At 39.0% G+C, this 12,178-nt stretch overlaps 1 protein-coding gene across 3 annotated transcripts in view; it reads left to right on the forward strand.

Moving 5' to 3' along the window:
* The window catches only part of mn1a (MN1 proto-oncogene, transcriptional regulator a), a 61,542-nt gene that overhangs the window by 29,757 nt on the left and 19,607 nt on the right, over window positions 1-12,178 (forward strand). Inside the window, exon 3 of one of the 3 annotated variants that reach the window (XR_015929704.1) lies at window positions 4,069-4,207. The exons of 1 other annotated variant lie outside the window; for it this stretch is intronic. Coding sequence is in view for 1 of the 2 variants with exons in the window: in XM_088617686.1 (XP_088473812.1) it covers window positions 4,069-4,253 (185 nt within the window). In the remaining variant the exon portion in view is untranslated. Of the gene's footprint in view, window positions 1-4,068; window positions 6,901-12,178 lie in introns of those variants that run through there. One more of the 3 variants, XM_088617686.1, reaches the window with a different exon arrangement.

The following is a 12,178-nucleotide window of genomic DNA, read 5'->3' on the forward strand; positions in this document are numbered from 1 at the left end:
TAGATGCAGCGCTTCAGTGAATGAATGAAGTAGGTCCCCTCCTGTAAATGTACAGCAGTTTAGAATCCATTTGGATGAAAAGCATTATGTAAATGCAAGGGGCTATTATGAATTCATTAACTTTCCCTAGTTCTACAGAGCAATTTAGCATTTTTAATTTTTTGGAAGCCCCTCTCTAAACCCCCTCTCTCAGGCAAGTATCAATAAAAATATTTATTTTGGGGATTTAAGAAATATAATGATTAGTATAAAACTATACTTTGGAACTGACAAATATTATTTCCCCTCAGAGTGTATATTTAAAAAAATTCTCTGAAACTGCTAGTGTAGCATTCCTGCATACAAATGTAAGAGTAAGATTTAAAGATAAAAATAGATTTACCTGTAATTCGCTTTGGCTCATGCTATAGTAGGGGCTGTCTAGTGGCTGTCAGAGTCCTGTCAGCACTGTGAATTGTCCATACTCGAGTGTTTGACTTTTAAGTTCACGGGAGATTCTGGTGTTTCTGTCTGCATTTTCCATCTTGAGAGGCAGCATGTTCAAATAAACAAAGTTTGCACAGATCAAAAGAAATGTGATGTGCAGTTCTGGGTAAACAACAGTTAATTGTTTTGTAAAAATAGTGACAGTATTTCAGAAAAAATACAATTACATGCTACAGCATAGTTTTCTAATAAATTAATAAATAAATGTTAAGTATGGCTGTGAAGTTTTTTTTCACGTTTGTAAGACTTTTTTTACTGTGGGGATAATCTGAGATCTTCACCAGTAGTGGAAATTAGTCCATCTCACTTTTTAATACTTTTACATGAGTAAAAGAACATAAGTGTTGTTGTAACCCTTGGGCTCCATCCAGCCTGTCTGGTAGTAAGTAGCCAAGTAGCCAACAATCTCATCCAGGTGTTTCTTGGAAGAAGATGGGATATTACCTTGTTCCATGCTCCCACAACACTTTGCATAAAGAAGTGCCTATTATTTACTTCATGTGTAAGACACATGTGGAGGAGATTGAACTCAGGACCTCATTTATGTAAGGCATGAGTTCCCCTACTGAGCTACACCCCTGACATTTTCAGATTTTAATTACACAGTTCTAGGAGTGTGTGTGTGTGTGTGTGTGTGTGTGTGTGTGTGTGTGTGTGTGTGTGTGTGTGTGTGTGTGTGTGGTGGGGGGGGGCTTGTCAGTCCCCAGAAAGCAGGTGCAGGGTGGTGTTGGCAGGTTGGGTGACACAGACCTAATTCCCCTCTCTGGGTAACAGCAGTGTCTTCTGACTGAACAATGCTTTTTCATTTCTTAGAATTTTTATTTTGTGGCTGTAACAACAGCTTGAGGGGATAAATGCATTTTGTTACTTATTTTGCAGCAGCAGTAGAGAATAGTAGGTAGGGTTCTGGATTCAGGACTAGCGGGTTATAAGTTAAATTGCTGGATGAGTCATTGCTGCTGTTTTCTTGTGCAGTGTGTTTCACTTAGATTGTGTTCTTAAATGCCCTGCTATATAAGTGAATGTGCTCCAGCATATAACTGATTTGTTCTCCATTGAATTTACTGGTTAAAAATAATGAAGTAGGGCTAAATTCTTGTTCTGTTTTCTGCTCCATGACAGGGTCAAGGTGGTTGGTACTGTATAAGTGGATAGGGGATTTTAAATAAATGAGTGTCCAGACAGCACTGGGTGGTTCAACCATTAATTCAACAGGATTAATCACTGATGTTTTCTTTCTGGATCCCAGTGTGTTGTTGTTATAAGCATACCATTTGTAATTAAAATCCTTCTTGTATTTCTTTTGCAAGGATAATGTATCTCCCTTGAACCATTAAATTATCTGATTTTAATGGCAGTAAACCTTTTGACAGTGGGACATGCCATGGCATGCAATATATAGGAGTTTTACATTTCCGGAATTTGTCTTTTAATGAACTAGTCTTTGTGTTGTGAAACAGAATTAAAGGAATATGTAGATCCTCTTTCTTATCAAACCAAGAAATGATGATCGTGTTGATATCCGAGTTTAATGTTAATGCTTCACATCACAGTGTTGTTCATATAATTTAAATGCTAATGGTCCTAAAATGAATTGGGTAATTTTTCTTTCCTTCTGTCTTTCTTTTAGTGATGGAACTGTCTCATTCTCTTGGGCACTGCCTACAGTAGCCTTAATTCCAGGGAAGAGGACATGACAAAGTGTGTTTTTACATATAGTTTAGGTTAGCAATTTTTGCTCATCAATCTTTTACAGGTTTGAGCGAAGATGGTCTGTGTATTAATTTTCACCTAGTAACAGCAATTTTACTCGTAGACACAGAATGTTAATCAAATCAATCTCCATTACCCTCTGGCAGTATGTAGCCTTTTCTTTTTTTTTTCTTTCCTTTGGAAAGTTAAATTCATATTTCCTTGGTAATTCTGACACATGCCAAAATATGGATTTTGAAACTCAAGATTATTTTTTAGCCCTGCAGTAATAGGAAAATAAAAAATAAAATCTGTAGATTTAAAAAGTACAAATTTTGAGTTTCTTTGTGAGTTTAACCTGATAAAGTTTTGTTTTGTTTTGTTTGTGGGATGGACAGCTGTCAACAGTGAGGAATCATGGTACAAATATCATTTATGACAAATATACAAATTATAATTTCTAATTTAAAATCTTGGTTTTTCTGTTGACTGGGAATAAAAGTAGGTGGTTTATGAATTCAGAAAGTATTCTCTTTGATTCCTCCTCAGCTACAATGTTGAAAGTGGTGTCTGACTTATGGTGAATGGTGAGCTTTCCGGTCATGAAGATCAGGTGATGACAAGTGCTCAATGATGCCTGTCATCTGAGAGCACTGAGGTAGCAAGAGCTGATGACCTGAGTGCCCAGGTCAGAGAGCTCCTTGGGGCTTGTTTCTATAGCTTTGTCCATAGAGCATAAAGAGTCAGAGAGACACATTTAAAAGATGTTAGTGCAGTGGGTCTTCTTAAACATAGTTCACATGTGACAAGAAGAGAGGTTATTCACAGTTTTTATGTTGTTTATTTAAAGGAAACAACAGTGTAGGTGGATGAGACATTCTCAAGTCCATCTGACTAAAGACTGACCATACACAACTCTTGTCCCGGTCTTGACATTTTGATCCACAGTTTGGAACAGTGAATTTAGCCAATGAGATGTCTGCATTTCGCAATAAAAACTGGAGTCTTTTGGAGAGCCCATCCAGGCTTTCAAACTGCATAAGATCGTGTGTGTATGTGTGGTGGTGGGGGGCTTTGCACTGTTCTACTGTCCTTTCCGAAAGAAGAATTTGGGGTGAAATTTTTTTTTTTTTTTTAAAGGTTCCCTCACATTTGCATTTTAAAGGGAAGTCGGGAGAGCTGCTGTCATTAGAAGCATTGGCACCTTCTGGGGGCTGAAACATTATTTAACCCCAGCTGTGATCAATGGCTCTCTCTTTAGTCCCAGGCAGACCCAGGGAGTTTAGCCAATTATGGTGGTAATGATCTCGCAGTGGGCTTTATCTTGAATGCCCAGCTGGGTCATTAAGTTTGCATAAGCACTTCACAGCCAGCCAGCCTGACAGAGCAACAAAGCAGTGAGAGCAGCATTTTCAACAAAACCTTTTATTCCAAATTGTTATGAGCTCCCGTTTACTTTGTTTCTTATCCCTCTCCTTTTGCATTTTGCATTTCAATTTGTTTTATTTTTGTAATTTTTCTAAAGATATATGTAAGAGACAGTATTGAATTGGGCTCTTCTTAATTGTTTCTTCCAGCGTATAAGAATCAAATGAATTCATTGGTACGTGCTGGTTGCTTACTTGTGCTGTCTGCTTTGTTTTGCCTTGTCAAGTGCTTCACATTATCGCTTGCTAAAATAAAAGGTGCTGTCCAAAATGAAATTGGTTTTAAAGAAAGCACTGACTGGGGAATGGAAGATTTTACTGCTTACCAAAGTATTTTTAATTGTGCCAAGTGAAGAAATGAACCGCCTGAAACTTGAATGCTGGGTTAAAATCGCCGAGCGGTGTGTGTGTGCCGCGCGGGGAACAGCAGAGTCACCGCGTCCGTTGTGTTTCTCTCCTGCAGCCCCTGACCTCCCTCCGAACAAGAGCTCGTCCACGGGGCCGAACGGCAGCCATCTCCAGTGCCTGTCAGTCCACTGCACGGATGACATCGGCGAGGCCAAGAGTCGGGGCCCGGTGCCGTCCTGGCGATCCCTGCACTCCGACATCTCCAACCGCTTCGGCACCTTTGTGGCCGCCCTCACCTGACTAAAATGACTTTCTCTTTTCTACAGAAAAACTAATAATAATAATAATAATAATAAGGGGGCCACTACCGTCAGGTGGGACTTTTCTATGTGGTTGGAACCTGTAGAGTGGCATTCGCACCTGTAAACCTCAACATTTTTTTAAGAAAACAAAACAACAAAAAAAAAGTACTACAGTATGATACCAGTGTTTAGTTTTCTACCAGCGCAGTTATTTTTTAATCGTTATTCTAATTATTATTTTTTTTAAGTTCTTCTTCCTTTCTCCTTTAGATATAGCTAACTCAGACTAGTTTAATACCCCAGACTGGGTGGGCGGGGGGAGGGGGGAGAGTCCAAGCCAGGGCTGAATGGAGTTGTCTCAGAGTGAGCAAGAGTAACAGCAGGGAACGCCACGATGGAAAAAGAGTTCCTGCCCAAAAACTGCCCATATGTGGCCTTTCAAGTTGGAAATGTGAAAATTTGCGTCTCCTAAAGTATTCCCCAATATCGGTTATTTTTTCACCAAAAACAGTTGCTGGCCGTACTAGGGCAGAAATCTCATTGAAGCAGGTTCTTCACTGCAGCACATTCTACCGGCTCCAGGCTGCCATAGAGCCACTGAGATTGTTGTCAGAATGCGTAACAAAATGCTATTGCTTGCTTTTAAAACTTTTCACTAACATGTCCCTTGTTGCTCTCTGCTTTCATGTTCTACCCCTGAGACAGTTATGTTCTTGAGACCCTGTTATTTCACCCACTTGGTTAATGTACGAAGCCTGCAAAGGAGGAAGGCCGTATAGAACCAGATTGTACCCTGTTATGACCAGTTCAAGCTATTTAAAAATAGGAATAATTGGATTTTAAACCAGTACGGTGCTGTATTTTTGTACAGGACCGAGTGCTTCTGTCGGCCCAAAATTCTTAAACGAGAAACTAGAGCCACTCTCTTTGTCTTTCCTATTAAAAAGACAACAGCAGACTTTCTGCTACTCTTTTGTTCTCTTGATCTGCGGGCTGAGTTGTCCTTTTGTATATCTCCTCAGATCCCTTTTGAGAAAATCTTATTATAAAAGCAATATTAAAGGCCATTTGAGTTGGCCTCGAAAATAATTTTTATCGGACAAACAAGTTTTCATTTTCCGTTGTGTGAATGCACTTCAGCTGACTGTGACCTGATGATTGTCTTTTCTTTGCGGAGATAAACAAAAACAATGTTGGCAAAAATACAGGTAACCCTTTTTAGATTTTCTTTTCGATTTAAAATGAAGAGTTGTGTGTACCTTTTAATCTTGGGTCTAAAATCTTTAAATGGCAAAAAGGAGATTTTAGTCAAAAACGTAAATCAACTGAATGTGCCAAAAGGGTGAGAGAATGTTTGCAGTGTTTTTGGTTTTTATTTTTAAAGCAAAATGAGATGTATCTGCAGCGCAAATGGGATTGGAAAGGCTTGTTTTTCAGTGACGCATACTGTGCCATGGGCCTGTGTGAACAGATCTCTTTTAGAGCAAAGCCCCGAAGGCCTGTAAATTGAGCCCTTCGGATAGACAGCTCATGATACAACGCGCTCTGAGACCTGTTAGCTGAGTGACTTGCACAACAGATATGAGCTCAAACCAGCCCAAGTAAAAAAAAAAAAAAATTTAATCTTTCTTTTGAAGCCTAACTGTTCGCTTCCATTAGCTGTGATATCTTTTAATCGTGTTCTTTCTAATTCCTTTTTTCGAGCATCAGAAAAGGTGTCAAACTAGTTCTTCAGCAGTAACAGAGAGTACATTGTGTTCAGAGCTTTACCCTGTTTTGGGCATGGCCATTTACCTGTTACCAATGCATACTCAAAGCAGATAGATGTCATCACATGTCCCCAGCTAACCAGATCACCTTTTCAATAAGCAGGTTAAATCAGTGCTGTGTTCGAAGGTGAATCCAGCCCAGATTATTGTCCTTCTCTGCTGTTGGTCCCAGACAGGATGTCCCTTACTGCTTCGGTTTGACAGCAACAACTACCACAGACATATGTGAATGAGGAAAAGAGTGATTGAGAAGAAGCATGTAACAAATTATTTCCCTTCTTTTTTTTGTGCTAAAATACTCTCTCAAAACATGGATCATGTATCCAGTTGGGCAGATCCAGTGTCTGCACCAGAATCTAGCTCCTTTAGATGCCATTGCTCACTGTTCTATGTGCAGTAGTTTCCTGGCTTTTAGCTGATCAAGTTCCAGTCTAGTTGGTTGAAGATTATCTGTGGTGTATCTTCCAAGTATTATCATGCTCTATATTTGTGTCTTTACGGAGTTTTTACAACAGAAAAGATTAAAAAGTAATAAAAAGAAGAGTTTTTCGTCTTAGGAAATCGCTCAAACACTGGTATACAATACTGACTAGAAAAAATCTTTTTAATGAAATAAAAAAGTATTGGTATTGCACATGTAAAATAAGAGAGAAACTTTGCTGTGTGTTAGGCAATCTTGTAATCTTTAAATCTTCTTTTGTTGAATTTGATCTTGGAAACAATGGATAGAAGACTGTGACGATAACTCACAAAATGAGTTTTTTTCTTTTTTTAAATAATATGTAAAGTGCAGTCTTCTGTTTTCATGCATATTGTATATATCTGTATATGTTTTATTGAGCAACTAAATAACAATAAATATGATGTTAATGGTGACTTTTGTACTTCTTTTTGTGTCACTGTCTTGAAATATTGTTATTTTTATTTTGTATGATGCTTTTTTCAAAGAGACTTATTTTTGTTACTTAACTAAGTCTACTTTAAATTTGTAAAGTACTTACTTTGGACAGAGGTACAGCAGGGTCTCACTGAGGACATGCAAACACAAGATTCAGTTATAAGTCCAGAGTCCTGACCACTCCTTTGCACAGCTGCCCTGGAATCTTGCTTTTTCAAGAAAGCATGAACATGAAATTCGTCCCATCTTGTGAACTTTGCAAGTCTTCATCCTAACAGCCGCGTGATAGATTAAGGGATCTGTTTTTCTGTTTTCTGGTGTATATTTGTTTTATCATCCAGTTCAAGTAGAACGGGATACTTGAGTGCTGCTGAAGGCTTTGGGAATATCCATTCCAGAGCTTCAGTCTTACAAATAGATATAGGATAGATAAAGCTGGCTGGTTGTAACCACCACAACAACACATTTTATCCCGCTGGTTTCCATTGCTGTCTGGGTGGTAGACGTTGCCCAGTTGCACAGATCTCTCAGGTACATTGCTAACCCATCATAGGCTGTCCATCCAGCGGAGACATGGGAGTCTGGCTGTCTATTACATGCAGGGCTTGCATTGTGAAGGAATAGGAGGAGATCTCATTACCTTGTTTACATGAAGCAGTTCACTTTCTAATAATGATCAATCCCCTTGTTAAAAGAACTACAAATATGTCATTCATCTTGAAAGAAAGGTTTTTCTGCAGCTCCCTTGATTTGTAATGTGGATCCTCATTCACACACACTCCTCATTGCCAGTGATAGTTCACAGGAACACCCTATCAGTCTGGGCATTACTGTAATATACAGTGACTATACATCCTTTCCAAAGTAACACTCTTTGTGGCCTAACAGCCTGAAATCAAGACACATTATATCAGAATGTATTTGCCCTTGATTTACACATTGTAAATTGTACACATTTACAATTGTAACACAACCTCCAAGAGAAAAACAAATACTCTACCATTCTGAAAACTATTACACATGAAAATGGGCTAGATAAGTGTACAGAATACTGAGTTAGTACTTTGCTTGAATAGTTCTGTTTGGATAGGTCTGTACCAACATAGCCCACCTAGATTTGGCCATGTTTGCCCATCCATGCCTACAGATTGCGAGGGGACTGTTGATGGACTGCAGCCTTTCAACTGGAATGGGATCAGGGCCCATTCAAGGATATTTACCTTTTCATTAACCTTTTAGCAGCTCCACTGTTGCTCTGGCTATGTTCTTACAGTCCCTTGTCGTGTTAAAGGTAAATTTCCTTACCGCATTACAGTGTGTAAATAAAGGTACAATAAATTCTTATTTAACCTGTCTTAATTTCAGGCTGTTTGGCTGCCAAATGCATTACTTTGGAAAGGATGTGACTTTCTATAGGCACTGTATGAATTCTGAAATGATCTAACTTTTAAGAAGCATAAGGTTCTTCGCATCCTTCCACCCTGTCTATGTGAATATGTTATCCGGGTCTTATTCTAGGTGAGGCTTCTTGTGTGGAAAGGGTTAAATGGATTTCCCCTGTGGGCTGACAGCTCTCTGTACTCGACACTCTGCTCCGTATTGGAAGCCTGTACAGATATATATTGGAAATCAATGACCCACCTCAAACCAAATGCTGGTGTGACCATCATTAATTTAAAATAGCAAACTGACAGGAACCATGACGCATTTCCCAGTCAGATTTTGTTTTCAATTTTTATTTATGTTTTTTTTACATAACAATTATTTCCTTCCCATTTACAGTTCACCCTTAACAATACAAAGTGGCAGATTTTTCATATGAAGTACAAAAAAAACAAACATTTAGCTTGCACTATGGCTCAATATGTGTATTCATTCAGCCGTAATCAAAGCCTTTTCAGTTTCACGGTTTTAAAATGCAGATATATGAATCAGAGGTCAGTTATGGCTAAATGTTTTCAAAAAATGAGCTAATCTTTACCAAGTACTTAAAACAGTAATAATGTATTCTTGGACAGTACCCATGATGCAATAGCAAAAAATAAGAATATTTGCAATCCTGTAACCGAGTGATACTCTGTGCCTGGACTGTTTTAGAAAGAACTCCTTGGCAACCCTGGTTGCTAGGACCTATTGACATGGATGATGCTGCATTCTAACAAGAGGGGGATGTCTTATCTCAACATAGTAACCATGACAAACGTATCCATATATTCCAATTATGTGCATTTTTTGAAATTCTCAGACTGAACATTTCCAAAATGCTGGTAAGAAGATCAGATGCTAGTTCAGAATCTGGTTGCTGACATGTCATATAGTCCAGCAGCTGATTGGTCGATATGTAATGGATCTGATACGCGTCTGAGGTATGTGCTGCAGATTAATTAAAACCCTCTCTTCTTTGGACGCAAACTCGGAAGATAAGACCCTGAGATAGCAGGCTGCTCTATCTAGGAGTTTGTTTTGTTAATTCAAGGCACTGAGTGAAGAAACACAGCAGTCATGTCTGATGGATTGAATCAAACATACAAAAATTACAGCGAATGTGAAAAAAAATGTCATGAGAAGGGTGTAATCTCACTGAGTATTAACACAATGCAGGACGTTTGGGATCTTATTATTATTATTATTATTATTATTATTATTATTGACTTCCACCAAAGCAACTTGAAAATATTTTTTAATTTGGATTCACACACATCTATACATCAAGACATTGGACTGGAGCCATGTTTTGAGTGACATACAGCACCTTGCTCAAGCATCCCGCCTTGGATTTGAACCCAAAGTCCAGTGTTCTGGCTAGACAATGTCCAGATTCTGGATGGCAGTGCAGCCTGTTGGCAAGACAGGGTACCAATGGGTACAAATATAATTTCTATTGTTTATCTTTTTGTTTGCTTTAGTAAAAGAATTACATTGCTGGAAATATGTTGTTGTTGAAATATTACATAGTATTACAAATTGACTTCTAGCACATGAAGACACAGTGGCTCTGTGGTTAGCATTGCAGCCTCACAACATTGTGACCCTGGGCTCAATTCCTGAGGTGCTATCTGCATGGAGTTTGTGTGTTCCCCCTATGTTCACATGGGTTTCCTCTGGATGCTCTGGTCTCCTACAGTCCATTAACTTACTGGTAGGTTAATTGGCCTCTAGCAAAAGTGTCCCTTCCAGGTTGTATCCTGCTGTGCAGGGCGGTTATGTTTAGTGGTAGCTGTTCATGTTGTGTTTTTTTTGTGTTCACTGTTTAAAAGTGTATTGTGGATATTTTGTGCCAAGAGCTCTTGGTGGACCTCTTCATTCATTAAACTGCCAACAGCATGTTATCCATGCCTTCATTTTTTCCTGAAGATTTTATAATTATAAACTTTTTCATGGACTCTGGGAAACATACTGGGAGTCACAAGGAAAATGAATAAACTTCAAAATATGGCATCTAAAATAGTCTGGGAATAATTCTTATCATGACTTGTGCCTTGATATCAAGCCTCTCAGACAGTAAATTCCTATAAATATATCTAATTTATTTGTTTAAAGGCGATATACATCTTTGAGAAAATACCACACTGTTGGCTTAATATATGTGTATGTTTGCTTTTAAAGGCACAGGCGGCTGAGTTCACCACCTCCGACAAGCCTGATATGTAAACGTTCTCTTCACACATGTTCACACCATGGCCTCTTCTCCATAAGCCTGCACATGCATTGAGGGGAGTGCAGAATGCTCTCATCCTTCAGCACAATGGACTCCACTGTTAAACTGAAATAGTTTTTAATTATAAAAGTTTTTTTTTGTAAAGAAAGGTTAGGGGGGGTTCTTACATTTCATTTTCAAATCTCCGTCAGACAGAAAAGAAAACAGAGTTGGGAAGAGAAAGGGGTGGCAAAGCTGTGGATCGGGGGGGGGGGGAGGATTGGAATTCTTCCAAACGGTGCCTTTTGCTTTCAAGAAAACTTTACTGTGTAAATGTGCTCTTTGTGCAGCAGCCTATTGTTTGAACAGCATTGTGTGTTTGCACTGGGGGGTGGCGATAGTGGTTTGTGGTTTAGGGTGATGGGGGGGGGTTGAGGGCAAGGTGGGGGGGCAGTGAGGGAAAGAATTCGAAAGGCTTTGACCTCCATGGATCTGGACTGGGAGTACATTAGCAGATTGTTTGGTAAATTCATGATTCTCTGATAAAGTGGAAGTTCCCCTGTGGCTGGTCTCTTCATTAGCCCCCTGCTAGCCTCCCCAAACACAGACACACACATATGAGAGTTTTTTTTTAGCTACTTCTCCTGTGGGAAACAGCGCACCCCACCCCCAGACTCCTGACTCCCTCCCCACACACACTCCTGCCCTGCTCCTGCCCTGAAGAAAAAATATATAATATATAAAATATAAATATATAAAAAAAAGAGAATATGCGAACTGTTTCCAAAATTATCCTCGTTTCATCAGTCTGGGCTGAAAAAGAGCAGAACGGGCAAATATCATTGCAAACACTTAAAAAAATAAAACATGTCATCACAAACAATGTAGATTTGCCTTAAAAAAATAATGGTAATGAAATCTATGAAGCTGTTGCCATGTTCAGAAGCCTGCTGAACATGTATGTATCACACAACACGAGTGAAAGAGGTTTACAGAGAAGAGTCCTTTGCAGGATTTACAGTATGAATATCTGCATAAATATATCTCTGATTTACAAGGTTCTTGGAACGGGAAGAACATGTTGAAGTTCCTGTTGACATTTACTTTAAGGTAGTGGTTAAGGGAGAGGTGGCGTGAGACAAGGTGCTGGAATTCAGGTTAAAGGCGGCCTCTCCTGAGAACATGACCTCCTCCCAAAGTAACCTGTTGGGGGACATAAAAAGAGATGGGCTTTCATTCATTCTCTCCTGTTCTAGATTCCAGTTTCCGAAATCCTTGTAGCCCTGGCGTGTATATGGTTTCATCACAATTTCGGCACAATGAGGAAGTAAGCCTTACTGAAAAAAAATAGATCATTCCCTGATGGAATTGAGATAACGAAGGCTCTTAGCCTAAATGGATTAGATAAGGACTAATATTTTTTTTAAAAGGCACTGATCTGCTCGAAATTCTCAGTGTACCTTGTATGTACTATCTAAAATATTAGGAACTCCCTTTCAAATTAATACAGCCTCTCAATGACAGGCAGTGTGTGTCTGGCTAGAAAATCATACTTCCATCACTCACCCTAGACTGAAAATCCCCAGATTTCATTCATATGGAATACTGGTATAATGGGA

Source organism: Lepisosteus platostomus, chromosome 24 (genome assembly GCF_059453375.1).
Source record: "Lepisosteus platostomus isolate fLepPlt1 chromosome 24, fLepPlt1.hap1, whole genome shotgun sequence".
NCBI lineage: Eukaryota > Metazoa > Chordata > Actinopteri > Semionotiformes > Lepisosteidae > Lepisosteus > Lepisosteus platostomus.